At 27.6% G+C, this 16,172-nt stretch overlaps 5 protein-coding genes across 9 annotated transcripts in view; 2 read left to right on the top strand and 3 right to left on the bottom strand.

Annotated features, from left to right (window-relative positions):
- Positions 1-298: 298 nt before the first annotated feature.
- Positions 299-5,674, bottom strand: LOC127072085 (probable ATP-dependent RNA helicase DDX17). The gene is made up of 8 exons (XM_051012189.1): positions 5,473-5,674; positions 4,669-5,022; positions 3,938-4,591; positions 3,695-3,867; positions 3,542-3,601; positions 1,288-1,530; positions 824-988; positions 299-710 (listed from the first exon to the last, which is right to left on the bottom strand). Exons 1-8 carry the CDS (start codon positions 5,487-5,489, stop codon positions 673-675), a joined length of 1,704 nt encoding a protein of 567 aa, XP_050868146.1. The 5' UTR covers positions 5,490-5,674; the 3' UTR covers positions 299-672.
- Positions 5,675-5,908: 234 nt separating this feature from the next.
- Positions 5,909-9,417, top strand: LOC127072231 (probable ATP-dependent RNA helicase DDX43). The gene is made up of 12 exons (XM_051012492.1): positions 5,909-6,007; positions 6,125-6,262; positions 6,398-6,647; positions 6,752-6,925; positions 7,007-7,216; positions 7,286-7,412; positions 7,491-7,656; positions 7,729-7,971; positions 8,058-8,205; positions 8,338-8,579; positions 8,658-8,820; positions 8,942-9,417. Exons 2-12 carry the CDS (start codon positions 6,249-6,251, stop codon positions 9,086-9,088), a joined length of 1,884 nt encoding a protein of 627 aa, XP_050868449.1. The 5' UTR covers positions 5,909-6,007; positions 6,125-6,248; the 3' UTR covers positions 9,089-9,417.
- A 295-nt stretch (positions 9,418-9,712) lies between these two features.
- On the bottom strand, positions 9,713-12,175 carry LOC127072233 (N-acetyltransferase ESCO1). 2 transcript variants are annotated; one of them, XM_051012498.1, is made up of 6 exons: positions 11,457-12,175; positions 11,009-11,375; positions 10,710-10,935; positions 10,444-10,617; positions 10,169-10,374; positions 9,713-9,887 (listed from the first exon to the last, which is right to left on the bottom strand). In XM_051012498.1, exons 1-6 carry the CDS (start codon positions 11,821-11,823, stop codon positions 9,764-9,766), a joined length of 1,464 nt encoding a protein of 487 aa, XP_050868455.1. In that variant the 5' UTR covers positions 11,824-12,175; the 3' UTR covers positions 9,713-9,763. The 2 variants fall into 2 exon arrangements, with proteins under 2 accessions (XP_050868455.1, XP_050868454.1); XM_051012497.1 differs by having other exon boundaries at positions 11,009-12,175.
- A 158-nt stretch (positions 12,176-12,333) lies between these two features.
- Positions 12,334-15,427, top strand: LOC127072232 (synembryn). Of its 4 annotated transcripts, none has more exons than XM_051012494.1 (11): positions 12,334-12,732; positions 12,837-12,860; positions 13,090-13,229; positions 13,352-13,464; positions 13,525-13,823; positions 13,890-14,056; positions 14,156-14,405; positions 14,503-14,647; positions 14,769-14,913; positions 14,988-15,107; positions 15,211-15,427. In XM_051012494.1, exons 3-11 carry the CDS (start codon positions 13,192-13,194, stop codon positions 15,332-15,334), a joined length of 1,401 nt encoding a protein of 466 aa, XP_050868451.1. In that variant the 5' UTR covers positions 12,334-12,732; positions 12,837-12,860; positions 13,090-13,191; the 3' UTR covers positions 15,335-15,427. The 4 variants fall into 4 exon arrangements, with proteins under 4 accessions (XP_050868451.1, XP_050868452.1, XP_050868450.1 ...); XM_051012495.1 differs by having other exon boundaries at positions 12,794-12,860; XM_051012493.1 differs by lacking the exon at positions 12,837-12,860.
- A 122-nt stretch (positions 15,428-15,549) lies between these two features.
- Positions 15,550-16,172, bottom strand: part of LOC127072230 (B-box type zinc finger protein ncl-1-like) — a 15,150-nt gene continuing 14,527 nt past the window's right edge. Inside the window, exon 9 of the mRNA XM_051012491.1 lies at positions 15,550-16,172. This exon is cut by the window's right edge and continues 10,234 nt beyond it. The gene's annotated coding sequence lies outside the window, so the exon portion shown is untranslated.

Raw genomic sequence — 16,172 nt, 5'->3', positions numbered from 1 at the left:
TCAAATTATGTTTTACATTCACGGTATTCATTTTTTAAATAAAATCATTATACTGATATTATCATGATTAATAAATTCGATGTTAGATCGCTCTTACGTTATAATCTGTCAGTTTTGTTTATTTTTTTCTTTTTCTTTTTTGTACAAATAAACTTAATCTACCAAAATTAATACGTATTGTAAATATGAGAGCATAAATAAAATAAATTCTATATAATTTTCTTGAACAATTTATATTCTATTGTATGTCTAGTTTCGAGTTTTACCTAGAGAAAAATTCTATATTTTCCACTGAAAACTAATTAATTTGATCAATATTATTATAATTATAGAACAAATATGTTTAATATTATTGCATTTCTTTTTCATATTCTTTTTTTTTTTGTTTTTCTCTCTGTAACAAAGTATTTGCTACGGAATCTTGAGAATATTGTGCACGTATTTGTATAAATACATGGTAAATAAAATGGATGAAAGAGATTCATATGAATTAATAATATTCAAATTGTATACTCTATTATAAAGTACACACTATATGCATGATAAGAATATTGTTAAATAGAGATTTTACAGTACATATGTATGACACACACACATTACTTTCATCTTATAACAGATGTAAGAATTTACATGCGTTATATACCATTGTTTTGTAAGCTAATTGCTAGAAGATCATCTTTCGCTACTCCAATAACTTTTCCCAATGACTTCTGAAAAAATAAGCGTCGAATTTCGAAGAGTTGCTTGAATGTTCGAATTTATCGAAAACTCTAATTTTTCGAAACTTCTTTCTATAGAAATTTAACATTTTGATGTCACTTACCTGTACGATTATTCACTGGACTACGACTACGGGAATAACTACGACTATAACTTCGACGATTTGTTCGTCCATTACGTTCTCTACTATGGCTTCGACTTCGACTTCTTGTATAACTTCGTTCTTTACCGTTACGACCTGTTCGAGTTCGCCATCGGTTTCTTCCACCTATTTATATATATATAAAATATGTTTATTATATTATACATACCTAGTCTTATTATACACTGCTCAAATCAATTAAACTTTTTATAGCATCAACCAAATAAATGGGAAAAAAGAAAAAATAGAAGTGACCAAAAAACTAAATTGATTTTCCATTACCTTATTATCTACATTTATAACTCGTCCCTTGTGATATAAGAAATTAGTTATCATATTCATACGGAATAATGACTACAATATGTGATCTATTAATTGTTTTGAGCAATATATAAGTATCAAATAATTATCAATATGATAACTACCTCTATGCCTTCCATAAGCTGCTGATTTGCCTTCTGCAAGCTCTAAAAGTTTCGGATTTATAACTTGGTTTGCTTCCTTTAATACTTGAATTAAATCATTAGCCTTATTAGAATTATTGGGTGTGAAGAATGTATACGCAGTTCCAGTTTTTTGTCGTCGACCTGTACGTCCAATTCGATGAACATAATCTTCTGAACAAGAAGGGTAGTCAAAGTTGATAACAAACTTGACGTCTTCAACGTCTGAAATGAAGGATTTATGTCAGCTAATAGTTTCTCCTATTAAATAGATTTTAAAAACACACATCTCTGTTATGTAGAAAGCAGTGTAACGACAAATGAAATACACTGCATCAGATATAGATTTTATACTTCGAAATATAAATGTAGAATAGATGAAAAGTTAATACGCTCTCCAAAAAAGATATGTATATATATGACTTTAGTTTCACTGTGATCTTAGTTAATTCTTCTTTTCAAATATATAATAACTAGTTGAGGAAACCATAAATCATTGAAATGTAATACTTAAAAAGAATGAAATGTAATAAAGTAAACAATGTATGAAAAAAAAAAAATAATTATAATTATAAATGTACAAGTTCCTAGAATAAACAAATATAAATTATACATATACTTATTTATTTTTACTTTATGCTTTTCTGTATTTCTTTAGAGAGCGTTTAGCGTAAAATATAAAAGTTTAAAAGAACGAAATAATTCTTATATATTAAGAATGACTTCAGTCACTTTCTAAAAATATCGAAGTACAAAAAATGAAAAAATAATGAATTGTATAATTAATGAAAACTAGATATATATCTGATGTGTACGCTTCAGAGACGACGATATCAATCTAAAAGGATAGAGAAAAGAGATCGATATTAGAAAATGGACCAAAGTCACGGATACTTAGAGAATTTGATTTGAAGATTATAGTTAGTAATATAAAATATGAGAATGATGAGAGAATAGAGAATATAGTTATCACATGGATTAGAAGGAAAAGAAGGAAATGTAAATAGTTTAGATGGATATAAATATTATATGTATACGTATACATATATGTATGTGTGTATGCATCTATGTGTTCGTGAGTGTGATGTGTGTAAATATATAGATATATAAATATATATGTATATACGTACATACGTATTTATATGTAACGTATATATCGTGTGTATATCGATTAACTTGATTTGACTATCATACTATAAAATTAGGCAGTGGGCGAGTGTCGCTAGCAACGTACGGGCAGGGCCTGGCTGTTTGCGCTCGCTCCAGCTACAGCCTCCGCCGCTCTGTTGCTACAGGGCACATTGAGGCTCTGGCATCTGCTATTCATGCCACCGCCTCATCGGACCGTTGTTGGGTCTGATTAGCTCGAGCAGCCAACGCAGGGGACACTATTCTGGCAACAACGACCTGGTCAGCCCAGATGGCGTACAGCGCAGCGTAGGACTGAGATATCCAGTATGTAGGTAGTAAAGTAGATCCCGATTTGGCCCGGACTGGCCCTTCACGTAATTGACGGATAGAGGCACGCGCCGCAGCCAGCGCAGACAATGCAAACTAGTGCACCACCGAACAAAGAGGCGGCGGGCACCCCCAATATGCTTTGCATTACCCGGCGTGGGCCTGCGCGCAATGTGCCTCTGCAATGCAAACAAACATCCAGCCGCGTTAGCTACATATGTATCTTTGGCTCTCTCCTCCTATTCAATATAGTTCTAAAATATTTCTATGCTTTCTATATAGTTTTCGAATCCTAACATTTATAATTAAATTATATATAATTTTAGTATATCAACGTACAACTATATATATATATATATACATTCAGGCAGCAAATTTTGATATATTATCCTTTTACTAAATCCTAGTTATATAATCAATTTTTACTAAATTTTCTTTTAGCTTCATAAGAAATACTGACAAAGCGCGCGACAAATTATTTTCAAAATATTTCTAAATAAGCTTTTATCAACAATTTATAAATAATCAATTTTCATAGATATCATTTTTTACTAATAATAATATTCTAGAATATGCTCTTTTTACTTTCCTACTAAATTGTATAACTAGAAGAGTGCATTGCACAAATACCCTTCTAGTACAAAATTTGGATAAATTTGATAACTTGTTATTTACTGCCTTAATTATAGATCCCCTTGTATAACAAACAAATAATTGATATTATACCATACTGTTATCTTATACTGTAACAGGAATAGAGAAGGTGTTATTAACTTACCAAGACCACGTGCAGCTACATCTGTTGCAACAAGAATAGGTGCTTTGCCTGATCTAAAATCTATAATAAAATATTTCTTTATAATATGATCTAACAGTACATGCATATATGTGAAATTAAAGTAAATCCATTTATATATTTATGTATTCATACCTTGTAAGACCCAATCTCTTTCTTGCTGCGTCTTATCTCCGTGAATACAAACAGCTGGCCAACCGTCGCGTTTCATTTTTCTTGTAATTTCATCAACTCGACGTTTTGTTTCAATAAATACTATAGTTTTATTTTCATTTTCTGCCATTATCTCTTTTAAAAGAGTACTTAATCTGTAATATCAAATAATGAAACGTGTTAAAATTAAATAAAAAAGAATCAAATAAATCTTATGGTACTTACTTATTCTCTTTTTCATAATCCTGGCATACATCGATTATCTGTAAAATATTATGATTTGCTGCAAGTTGTAAAGATCCTACATTTATTTGAGCATAATCTTTAAGAAAGTCTTCAGCTAAGTTCTTCACTTCTTTTGGCCAAGTAGCTGACCACATTAATGTTTGTCTATCCGGTCTTATTTGTTCTATAATTTTTCTAATCTGTGGCTCAAATCCCATGTCCAACATTCTATCTGCTTCGTCTAATACTAAATATGTACATCTTTTCAAATTTGTTCTTCCTGATTCCAAAAAGTCTAGCAATCTACCTGGCGTTGCTATAACTATTTCGACACCTCCATCTAAATCTCTAGCTTGAGCTCCTTTAGGAGCACCGCCATACAAGCAAGTATTTCTTATGCCCGATGAATGACCAAAATCATCTGCAACCTGTTGTATTTGTTGAGCAAGTTCTCTTGTAGGAGCCAATACCAATGCTATTGGACCATCCTTTCGGCTTAGTTTTGGCTGGCTATTAATATGAACAATAGCAGGAAGTATATATGACAGTGTTTTACCAGATCCCGTAGACGCGATTCCAACCATATCTCGTCCACTTAACGCAATTGGCCATCCTTGGGCCTGTATTGACGTAGGTTCACTGAAACCTTGCCTTCTGCACATAAATTAGAAAAATTGTTAAATACTATATATCATACAATTCATACATCAATAATATTATTATCAACTTACTTGATTTCTTTAAGTACATAATCAGGAAAACCTGTTTCTTCAAATGTAAAGACAGGATTCGGTATATTTTTTCCTTTCAAAGTAATTTCTTTTTCACTTCTATACTGTTCTACCATACGTGGATCACGATTCTGTACGACATCGGTTGGTATATAAAAATCTTTTTTAAAAGGCTCTAATCTACTAAGATCCCATCTTGGTTTTCGCAAATTAGCGCCAGGCTGACCTCGGTTATTACGGCCACTGATACCTCTATCACGACCAGCGCCTCCTCCCCAACTTCTTCTATCTCTAGGTGATCGACTACGAGATCTTGTTCTTGATCTACGTCTCCTGTCTCTGTCACGACTACGGCTAGAATTTAAAAAATGTTTACTATTTTAATTAAAGATTAAGAAAATTTCGATATTATAAAAAAATTTCTATTAACAAATTTCATTTTACTTGCAATTCGTTTTGGAAAAAATATTTTCTTTAATATTTTACCTTCAATATACATTTATTATAATATTTAACTACTACATATAGGTTAATTCGTATAGTTTAAATTTTAATCTGTAATTTTAATTCCAGCTGGAAATGAGAGGTTAGAAAAGTATACCTTAGGGTTACAGTAATACAGTAAAAATACAATATATAATCTCTTTGAAAGATTGTATATATAAAATTCATTCTTATCGTAGAAAATTCAGTCCTTTGTTATACGATTAGAAAGAATTCATTCTATTCTACTTATTGTAAATTACTCTTAACTAAGCTTTAACTTGTTTAACTTTAATGAATAATTATTTAGTTCATACATACCTTCTATAGCGTCCCATATTGAAGTCTCTATATAAAATCTTTTTTTAAGATAATGCGTATACGAGTGCTTGATTACCAGCTTGAGAGAAAGTTAATGTACACAATACACGTTTTAGAACAAAACTGACGAAACACAGCAAAATGACGCAAAAGGAAACGAGAGCCGCAGCCATTACGGGCGGTAGCCGACCGCTATCCTTTATTCTTTTGTGGCGGATTCTCATTGGTTTATTTTTAATGTTACACTTTAACCATAGAAATAAAAACTATTGGTAGAGTGACTTCGACACTCTATTGGTAAATATAACTATATAAAAGTACCAATGGTGGCACGAATCCTGCAGTTTAATAGATGGCACTAGTCACATCCTGTTGAAAATTTGAATTTCCGGTTGAAAAAGCATATATAAAAAGGGAATTTACCTAAAGCTCGTTCATTTCCAAAGAGAATTCCGTAAGTGTACTTTATTTTTTCAACAAACGTGTAGTAGTATTAGCTTTTTCAGTTAACTTAAAGTTATAGTGAAAATATCAGGTATGATATTTATTTAATATTTATTAAAAAGATATTATTTATTGTATGTGATTGTTATGTTATTTTACTTTGTTTACTATTATTATAAATGTTTGGTGTTTTTCTTTTTCTTTTTAGAAAAGTTGTTAAGCGTCTATACCAAAATTAATTTGCTTTTACAATCTTATACATCGCACCTTTGTTTTAACTGAAAACAAAAACTTCACATTTTATTAACGCAAAATACAATATAATAATTACAATGGCAGAATTACAGTAAGGATATTTTTTTTATATATATATATTTCTTTATTACATATTATATTTTTTTTTTCATAATTTTTATTATTTTTATATTAGATAAAAATTATTACATTATGTTTGGTATAATTTTTTTTATTTATATTTAAGAATGAATGAAGGATGGAATAGTGATCAAGAATTTGAATATCCATTTTCTGTAGAAGAAAGTATACCTAGTCAAAAAATTCATAGAACAAAGACTAGATTTAATAATGTTAGAAATTATAAAAATGGTTCACAACAAACAAAACCACATGGTCTAATTATAAATATAGATTCAAAAAAAGTAGGTAAGCTTATAGGTAAAGGTGGTTGCAATATAAAAGAATTACAAGAGAAAAGTAATGCAAAGATTAAAGTAAGTGTAATACTGATATTAAAAGAGATTTAATGAAGGGAAATATTTTAATATATAAGTTATGAAATGAAATCTTTAAAATTTTTTAAATTTTTTACATGTAGATAGAACAGTCTACTACATATGGTATTAGTACAGCTACTTTAACTGGATCTCAAGCAGCACAAAACAAAGCTAAAGAATTAATTGATGAATTATTAAAAGATCCTCCACAACCTGTGAAAATTGAGCAGGAAAAGAAAAAACAAATCCCTTGGAGTCAAATTAACAAGAGAAATGTAAATTTTATTTCACATTTTCAAATTATAAATATATTCTTAAATGAATCGAACATAAATTTAAATTAATATTTTAAACAGCATGAAGAAGAGCCATTTTCCTATCCACCTATATACAAGAACTTTTACAAAGAGGATTCCGTTATCGCTCAAATGTCTGCGGAACATGTAGCAGAAATAAGGTTAAAGAATAATAATATTGAAGTTCAACATGTGTTTGATGATGAAGAAAATACTGCTAACGAATTATGTATCCCTAATCCTATTGAAACGTTTGAACAAGCTTTTCATGTAAGTGTAATATATAAAGTACAAGATTGAAAAGTTATGGTATAATAAAAAAATTATATATAATTATAGAATTATCCAGAAGTTCTTCAAGAAATAAGAAAACAAGGTTTCACGAAACCAAGTCCGATACAATGCCAAGCATGGCCAATTCTACTTAGTGGCAAAGATATGATTGGTATAGCACAGACTGGAACAGGTTTTTATATATATTTTTATTATTTAATTGTAATTATAAATATTTATTAGATTCTATAATTTTCTTTTTTATTATTAGGCAAAACATTAGCATTTCTTTTACCTGCATTAATTCATATTGTTGGTCAAAAGACTCCTTTTAATGAAAGACTTGGTCCTAATGTTCTAATTTTGGCCCCAACTAGAGAATTAGCATTACAAATAGAAAAAGAAGTAGGAAAATATTCATATCATGACATTAAAGCGTAAGTAATTATATGAAAATAGATTTTTTTTTCTGTAATAACAATTGCATAAAAATATTAACATTATTTTAGTGTTTGTGTGTATGGCGGTGGTAACCGACAAGATCAAATAGATACAGTAACAAAAGGTGTACAAATAGTCATAGCTACTCCAGGAAGATTAAATGATCTTGTATCAGTAAGAGCTGTAGATGTAAGATCTGTTACATATCTTGTACTAGACGAAGCGGATCGTATGCTGGATATGGGATTCGAACCTCAAATTAGGAAAAGCTTATTAGATGTGAGATCTGATAGACAAACTATAATGACAAGGTATTTTATACATACAAAGAATTATATATATATATACATATATAACATTGTATAATGTATTTATATTCTTTTAATGTTTATAATAGTGCTACATGGCCACCAGGTGTTAGACGCTTAGCACGATCGTATATGCAAAATCCAATTCAAGTATTTATTGGATCATTAGATTTAGCAGCTGTACATACAGTTAAACAACAAATTTATATGATCAGTGAGGAAGACAAAATGCCTATGGTAAATTGTTATACAGTTGATATTTTTCATCTATATTAATTATTTTTTATATAAATATCACTATTTTTAGTAAATAATATATTAATTTTATGAGAGAACATTAATTTTTATATATATATATTTTTTTATTAGTTATATGAATTTATTCACAATATGGAACCTGAAGACAAAGTTATTGTATTTTTTTCTAAAAAAGCAAGAGTAGATGATTTATCAAGTGAGTTAGCTCTCGCACATATTAGTTGTCAAAGTATTCATGGTGGCAGAGATCAAGAAGACAGAGAACTAGCCATAGAAGAATTAAAAACAGGCTTGGTACGAATTCTTCTTGCAACTGATGTTGCCAGCAGAGGACTTGACATCGAGGATATAACGTATGTTTTATTTATTTTTCTTCTTTTTCTAAGATTTTTTTTATCTATACATTTTATTAAGAAAAACTATTTTTATAGACATGTCTTCAATTATGACTTTCCACGTGACATAGAAGAATATGTTCATCGAGTTGGACGTACAGGACGCGCTGGTAAAACTGGAGAGAGTATAACATTTATGACCAAAGATGACTGGTCACATTCCAAAGAACTCATCAGTATTTTAGAAGAAGCTAGTCAAGTAAATAATAACATTCAAATCTATAAAATTATTAGCTTTAGATATAATCCTATGCATTTAAAGTTTTATTCTATGTAAATCCTTTTATATCATTAAGTTTAATGTGCTCAAATGTTTATAGTTAGTGCCAGATGAGTTATACAGTATGGCTGAAAGATACGAAGCCTGGAAAGTAAAAAAGGCAGAAGAACGAGCGAATAATCGTTCATGTGGGCGAGGCTACAAGTCTGGCTTTAGTAGACAAAATAGATGGGGCGGAAAATGGTAACTTTTTTTACCATTGATCAACAGAATGATATACGCAATTTTTTTCTTATTTTTTTTTTTTTTTCTTATTCCACTCAAAACATACAAATCAATCCATTTTTAAAGTAATGCATTTTACTTATTACATTATGAAACTGTGCAATGAAGTATTTTTCTTATATATATATTTTTTTTTTGTTCCAAAATTCTCATTTAGTTAATTGCGTATATCAACACAAGGGGGGGGGGGGGGAAGAGAAAATAATCTATTTAAAGTAACTATATTTATATATTTGTATTTTTTGTATAAACACATTTTATATCGTATAGAAATAAATGTGATAACGTTAAGTACTTTTTATTTTTCTATAAATCCCTTTGATAAAATAAAAATATACCAATGTAAAACTATGTGCATAGTTGCATATGTGGGTATTATATATATTGTATTATAATATAAATAAACTTTATATCAAAGTCAATAATTGTACAGGTTTAAATCTTATTACCAACTTATTACCAATTTCTTCTTAACTGATGAGTTTTTTAAGAGTTTCAATACATTTTTATAAAAATTAAATGTCATTTTTTATAATATATTTCCTATACTGTTTGATGCAGAATAAATAGACCAATTAAACATCAATACAATTTAAAAGTTTTATGTAATCGTGCAAGAAAATAAGTAAGAACAAAATTAATTATAAACCTTAAAACTTTTCGTTTTAGTATATTTTTCGGCAAATATCTTTCCACTTGGAGTTGGAACAGAGAAAGCGATATCTTCTAACGACATTATATATCCATAGAAAAATTTGGATCTGAAATATTGATGATAGTAATTTTAGAAATAAATACTATTTTATTTCTAGATCTTAGAATAGATATTACTCTAATTCTACAGATGAAAGGTATAGATCCATCATCTCTTCTAATATTTTCTAAGCATAGAGTTTAAGAATGCATATGCAATATAATAAAGATAAGCTGTGTAGTTTTTACTTTCTGAACAATATTAAATAATAAATGTTTTGCAGAGAATATTCCAATTGAAACTTAGAAATAAGTTATAAATAATATATATAGAATAATATCAATATACCTGAGAGTATCTACAAGTTTAGTGGCTATGCCTTGTCTGCGATGACTCATTGCTGTCCATACAACATTTATACCACACTTAGCTGGTGTACTTTCAGCAGTACAACAATTCAAATCAATCAATTCTGGTATCATCCTATGTGCAATTTCTATGTATTCTGCTACAAGTACACCTAATATATTCTTTTCTCTAATGTATAAATATACCTAAAGAAAAAGTATGTTTATTTATCTATATCTGATACATACTCCACACAAACAACAATATTTATTTACCTTTTTATCAGTATAGTTTGGAAGAGATGAATCAACTAGACCTAAATCTCTATCTACAACAGTTAAAATTTCTGATACCTTTTTCCAATATTGCTTAGAATCATTTGGTTCAATTAAAATTATTCTACTTGATGTTATAGGATCTTCCATAATAATTCTTTCATTTTTCCAACCCTATTGCATAGAATATGAATGTAGATAATATATGTTACATAAAAAATTGGCACAAATTTTTATCAAATGTTTTAGATTATTCAGTTACTTACTTGGAATTTTAAGGTTTTCACACTATTATGATAATTCAAATGAGCATTTTCATCTTCAGGATCACCCAACTGATACACAATACCACATTCTGAACATTGCGTCGCACCAAACCGTTTTTGACCTGCATCTAACTGATACTGATTTTCGCTGCCACCACCTTTTGCTGATAATTGCCATTTTGTTGATTTTTTTATTCCACATGTAAACTTTGTAACATCATTTTCTCTATAGCGAGTATAAATCTTAATGTAAAAATACTATAAGCATATATAATTATATAAATTTACATTATACATACGCATTTTTCATAGAATATCCTTTATTAAATAAAGGATAATATTTTTCCTTATTTTCTTTCTCAACTTCTGTCATGTCATTAAGATTTTGAATAGTAGAAGAAGAATTTTTACTATATATAATAGATGGTACATCTTTAATATTCATAGACATCATTTTGCTTAGTTCATTTGTTGGAGATGTTTCTATATTGCTTGGTGGAATAATAGATTTTAATGGAGAAAAAGTATTTTTCATATTATTGCTAACTAATGTCTCCATATTATCATATTCATCATCTGCCCAATCATCCTCCAATACCTTCAAAATATCATCTATTTTGCTATTCTTTATTATAAGTTTGAACTCTGGTCTTTCTACATCCAAATCTGTAGCATCATTTAAAGATATATCTATAGATTTTGACGACTTGCATGAATTTTTAAATAAAGAATTTTTTGATTCATTACGTTCAATCTGATTATTCAATTCCTTCAATTTATTACTTGGATTTACTATTACATTAGCAACATTAGGTTGTTGAATTGTTGAATTAGAAATATTTTCTTTCAAAAATCGTTTATTGGAATCAACTTGCAGGATTGTTTTTTCAATAATCGTTCCCTTATTGGTATCTATTTGATCTATTTGTTTTACATTAGAAAATTTAAGATAATTCTGTTTTTTATTTACAGATTTATCAACGTTTTTAGATATTTCTTTAGATGATTCTTTATTAACTTTTAGCTTAGGTGGTTTTGGTTTTTTAATTCCATGAAACACACCGGCATTGATTTCACGCCACTTACGTCTCTTATATAAATATTTATGATTCATATTATATTCCACTAAATTTTATCTTCTTTTTAAATATTTAATATCTTATCGTTCATTAATATACGTTGTTTTTTATCCAATATCCAATATTAAATATGTTAACGAGACGATAATAAAATTTAAAAGGACTAACCTTGTATACAAATTCTATTATTCGTGTAAACTAATTAAAAATTTGTTTGGACAAAAAAGATATTGAAGAAAATACACAATGACAACTATTTTATAATAGTCCACAGATTAATAAAAGTGAAATTGATAAAAGAAATCTATATTTCAACGGCCACTTTTTTTTTACTTTTCTCTGCACGTGATTTCGCGCTTTTTCCTTAAGAAAACTAAGAAATGTTCTGATTGGTTATTACTGCCATAATGTTGAAAAGAAGTTCATAGAATAGATTGTTTCTGTGATATACTTCCCTACTTTGAAGTTAGGTATAAATATTTGTATACTAATCTAATCATTTTTTATTCAATGCCTGTCACTTTTTCAGGAAGTTTTTATGGTATTATATATTGTCTATTTTAGGTTAGGTTATTTTGTCAAATAGTGTGAAATACAGTTTTAAATTTAATTAATAGAAAATCGTTTAACAAGAATAAATTGAATTAAAAACAAAAACGATAATAAACATCGTTCTCGAAGAAAAATAATAAATGTAAATTAATTTTATCAAATTGAGATAAAATGTATTTAAATGAAATAAAAATGATGACTGCTGATGTAAACATAATATATGTATAATTATATTAAAATAGAAAAATATATAAAGAAATAAACGAAACTGGTAACAGAAACCAGTCGAGGAAACAAATTTTTCAATTACTATGGATGATTTAGCGCGAAAATTAATTTCTGGGACATACGAAGAATTTTCTAAAAATACTCTTCAAGTATTTATCAAAAATGTAAGTTTGTTTGACACATCTTATATGATAACTTTTTAATTTACTATATTTTTCTAAATAGTAAACACACAATTTTGTAAGATTATTTTATTATTTTTACTAAGGACGCAAAGGTTAAGAAATAAAAGGTACTTTCGTTTAATAAGTTTTTCTTTGTTTGATTGTTTGTATGTGTTTTATATTTTGTGTATCTTGTGGTTTCTTCTTTTTTCATTATATAAATAATTCATATATATACATATATATAATAGAACTAATATATTTGCAGTAAAAAATGTTTTTTTGCAAAAATTTTCTTTAAATGTTTCTTCATATATAATATGATTTATTTTTATATACGATTTATTTCATCTATAGTATGAGGACAAAACTAAAATTGAAAGAATATGCAATAGCCAGTTACGAGAGCAAATCTGGGAGAAATTGTTTGAATATCTATCTAAATCTGAGTATGCATCTATGCATCTTAATTGTTTAGCTGCATTACGCATACTGAGGTAATTGTTAATAATTATATTAATATAATTTCCATATGAATAAATTTTGGTTATTATAATTATAATAATTAGAAATAGGCAAAAAATATGATTTACATTTTTCTATATATTACCATATACAGCCGAGACAAAACTGATTTAGATAAAATTGTTACTGCAGAAATGGTAACGTTATTATTGCGATTAGCAGAACTGGATTGTCAGAAGAATGAACAACAGATACTATCTACAAATGGTAATTATTATACCTTCCCTTCAAGATTTATCCTAATTTATTTCTTTCTGATCTTTTCAGTTTCTGTAGAATCTGCAAAAGTACTATGTAACTTATTATATCATAGTTTTAAAGTGCGAGAATTAGTAATAGAAAAAAATTGTTTAGAAAACTTAATTAATCGCATTAATAAGTATACTGTCAATTCGTCACATGAAATGAAATTGTTTGACATTAAAATGTTATTTATAATTACTGCATTAAATACATCAACAAGAAATACTGTGAAGGAGTTAAATGGAGATTTTTGTTTACTTAATATATTAGATGAATTATTGGAACAACATAAATCTAATGTATCTATGTCATTTTCTATCAAGGTATGTCTATGTCATGTCTTATATATATGATATTATATATAAATACTACTTATATTTTCCTTTCAGAATGATGATGTAATGTTAATTTGTGATATTTTAAAAGTTTTATTTAACTTATACATACATTCTGAAGATTCTGTGATAGAAGAACAAGAAAAAAATAAAAAATTAACAACGTGTTTATATAAATTTTTATATAATAAAAATTGGTCAAAATATAAGGACCTTGTAAGGTAAAACTTATTGACATTACAAAAATATTGCTTTTACTGAATTGATTTCTTAAATCATCTCTATATTATTTTTATCATATTATATTATATTATTTTTAGCAATGTTATAAATTTATTGACTACTATACCACTAAAAAACTATATACAGATGATGCAATCTAACGAAAACAATGAAAATAATATTGTATATCAGAATACTGATGTTACAACAGTATCTGTTGTACTGGAATTTTTAGATCAGAGATTAAATTATACAGAAAATCTATTAGAAAATCTTTCTCCAGTCGTCACTGTCCTTATTAGGCTCGTAAAAGCAGACAAATCTGTTCGAAAATATGTGAGATTACAGGTAATATGATAATATTAAATTAGAACTATTCTATTATAAGATGGTATAAAGATTAATTTTTCTTATTATTAAAATAATAATTATACATATTCAATAGGTTTTACCACCATTGAAAGATGTGATGAAACGTCCAGAAGAAGGAACAACTTTAAAAGCAAAGTTATGTAAACTTTTAACTTCTCCGATCACCAAGTTGCGAGATATCGTTGCTGAATTTCTCTTTATACTTTGCAAGGAAAACGGTATATGTTTATTTAACAATATATAATGAAATTAGGTTGGATACCTTCAATATTTTTTTCAATTATCTATTATAATATTGAATTAATGAAATATAATACCAATAAAATATGAATTATATAGTTAGCCGTATGGTGAAGTATACTGGATATGGGAATGCAGCAGGTATGTTTGCAAATAAGGGATTACTAGGTCGTAATCAAGAGAAGATATCATATTCTGAATCAGAAGATAGTGATACCGAAGAATACTTAAAATACAAAGAGCAGTATGTATTATGAATCATATCATACATCAATTTTATTATATTTTTTAGCGTAATAATATTATTATAATTTGAAGGATAAATCCAGTAACTGGTTGTTATGAAAAGATCAAACCAAATCTTTTAGAAGGTATGACTGACGAACAAAAGGAATACGAAGCGTTACAACTTGTTAATCTTGTAGATCAATTAACGAGGTTTGTCTTTTTTTTTCCTTTTTTTTTTAATAAATTAAATAAATTATAGTGCTAACCTAATATAATATTTATAAATAATATTTGATTAATTTATTTTCATTAGAGGAGGCGTAGTACGACCTTGTAGAATTGGAGACGACGGTAAACCAAAACCTATAGAACATGTTCTAGAACTACAAGACGAGTTACAAAAACAACAGTTCAGGCGGGAATCAGATTCAGATTAATTATTTATGACTGAAAGAAAAGAGGCGTGATTATTATAAATTATGTATATTACTTGTGTAATATGTAGGAATTTAATAAATGTTTAAAATAAATATTAATTCAACTTAATAACACGAACACAAAGCTAATACTTATTTGTAATATTTTCTATATAAAATTTGAACAAAAATCTAATCGATTAATTATATCTGTGAAGATATAATGAAAATATCAGTTTGGTCAGTTTACTTACTTTATTGAAAAAGAACAAAGAACAACGTTACAAATTAAACAATTGGCAGGAAATAAAAGATATAACATTTTCCAAAATCACATGAAATATTTAAACATTACAATTTTGGTAAATTGTGTTATGTGCTTTGTGAGCATCACAATATATTATTATTGCATTGCAGCCTATGCGCAGATAAGAATGTATGTTTCTCTACATGTTTTTTTTTTATTTTTTTTTTTTAAAGAACTGCATAGTAATATCGTTTGAGAATATCTTAATATAGGATAGCACGTATAAATTGACAGGTAATGGCAAATTGAGCTGATATGATGAGAAACAATGTATGATTAACAGAGAACATTTACATATTTTACGACTAATTTTGTCCATCCTATAGTAAAATATTTCCAATCTAATAATACATTTGACAAATATATAAGTAGCAAATATTTCATATCTTTAATTATGTAATACGGTATGTAGATTAAAATATTTTTTTTTGTTTGTAAAAGTGTATATAGATGTGTATACGTATAATACCATAAATTTGTTTATATTTCATATAAAAAAGAAACTAAAATTTCCTAGGTACAAGGTAGAAAAAAGCCGATAGCTATTAAACA

This window comes from Vespula vulgaris, chromosome 24, assembly GCF_905475345.1.
Source record: "Vespula vulgaris chromosome 24, iyVesVulg1.1, whole genome shotgun sequence".
Classification (NCBI taxonomy): Eukaryota; Metazoa; Arthropoda; class Insecta; order Hymenoptera; family Vespidae; genus Vespula; species Vespula vulgaris.
This window is presented reverse-complemented; position numbering and strand designations above follow the sequence as displayed.

Excerpts from the sequence above, each read along its gene's own strand:
- LOC127072085 (XM_051012189.1), bottom strand. Across the intron at positions 4,592-4,668 it reads TATGTACTTAAAGAAATCAA|AAGGCAAGGTTTCAGTGAAC; the intron begins GTAAGTTGATAA and ends ATTTATGTGCAG. Across the intron at positions 3,868-3,937 it reads GATTATGAAAAAGAGAATAA|ATTAAGTACTCTTTTAAAAG; the intron begins GTAAGTACCATA and ends TTGATATTACAG.
- LOC127072231 (XM_051012492.1), top strand. Across the intron at positions 8,580-8,657 it reads CTTGACATCGAGGATATAAC|ACATGTCTTCAATTATGACT; the intron begins GTATGTTTTATT and ends CTATTTTTATAG. Across the intron at positions 8,821-8,941 it reads TTTTAGAAGAAGCTAGTCAA|TTAGTGCCAGATGAGTTATA; the intron begins GTAAATAATAAC and ends AAATGTTTATAG.
- LOC127072233 (XM_051012497.1), bottom strand. The coding sequence starts at position 11,823 with ATGAATCATAAATATTTATATAAGAGACGTAAGTGGCGTGAAATCAAT. Across the intron at positions 10,375-10,443 it reads CAAACTATACTGATAAAAAG|GTATATTTATACATTAGAGA; the intron begins GTAAATAAATAT and ends CTTTTTCTTTAG. Across the intron at positions 9,888-10,168 it reads AAACTTGTAGATACTCTCAG|ATCCAAATTTTTCTATGGAT; the intron begins GTATATTGATAT and ends TCAATATTTCAG.
- LOC127072232 (XM_051012493.1), top strand. The coding sequence starts at position 12,652 with ATGGATGATTTAGCGCGAAAATTAATTTCTGGGACATACGAAGAATTT. Across the intron at positions 12,733-13,089 it reads TTCAAGTATTTATCAAAAAT|TATGAGGACAAAACTAAAAT; the intron begins GTAAGTTTGTTT and ends TTTCATCTATAG. Across the intron at positions 13,230-13,351 it reads GCTGCATTACGCATACTGAG|CCGAGACAAAACTGATTTAG; the intron begins GTAATTGTTAAT and ends TACCATATACAG.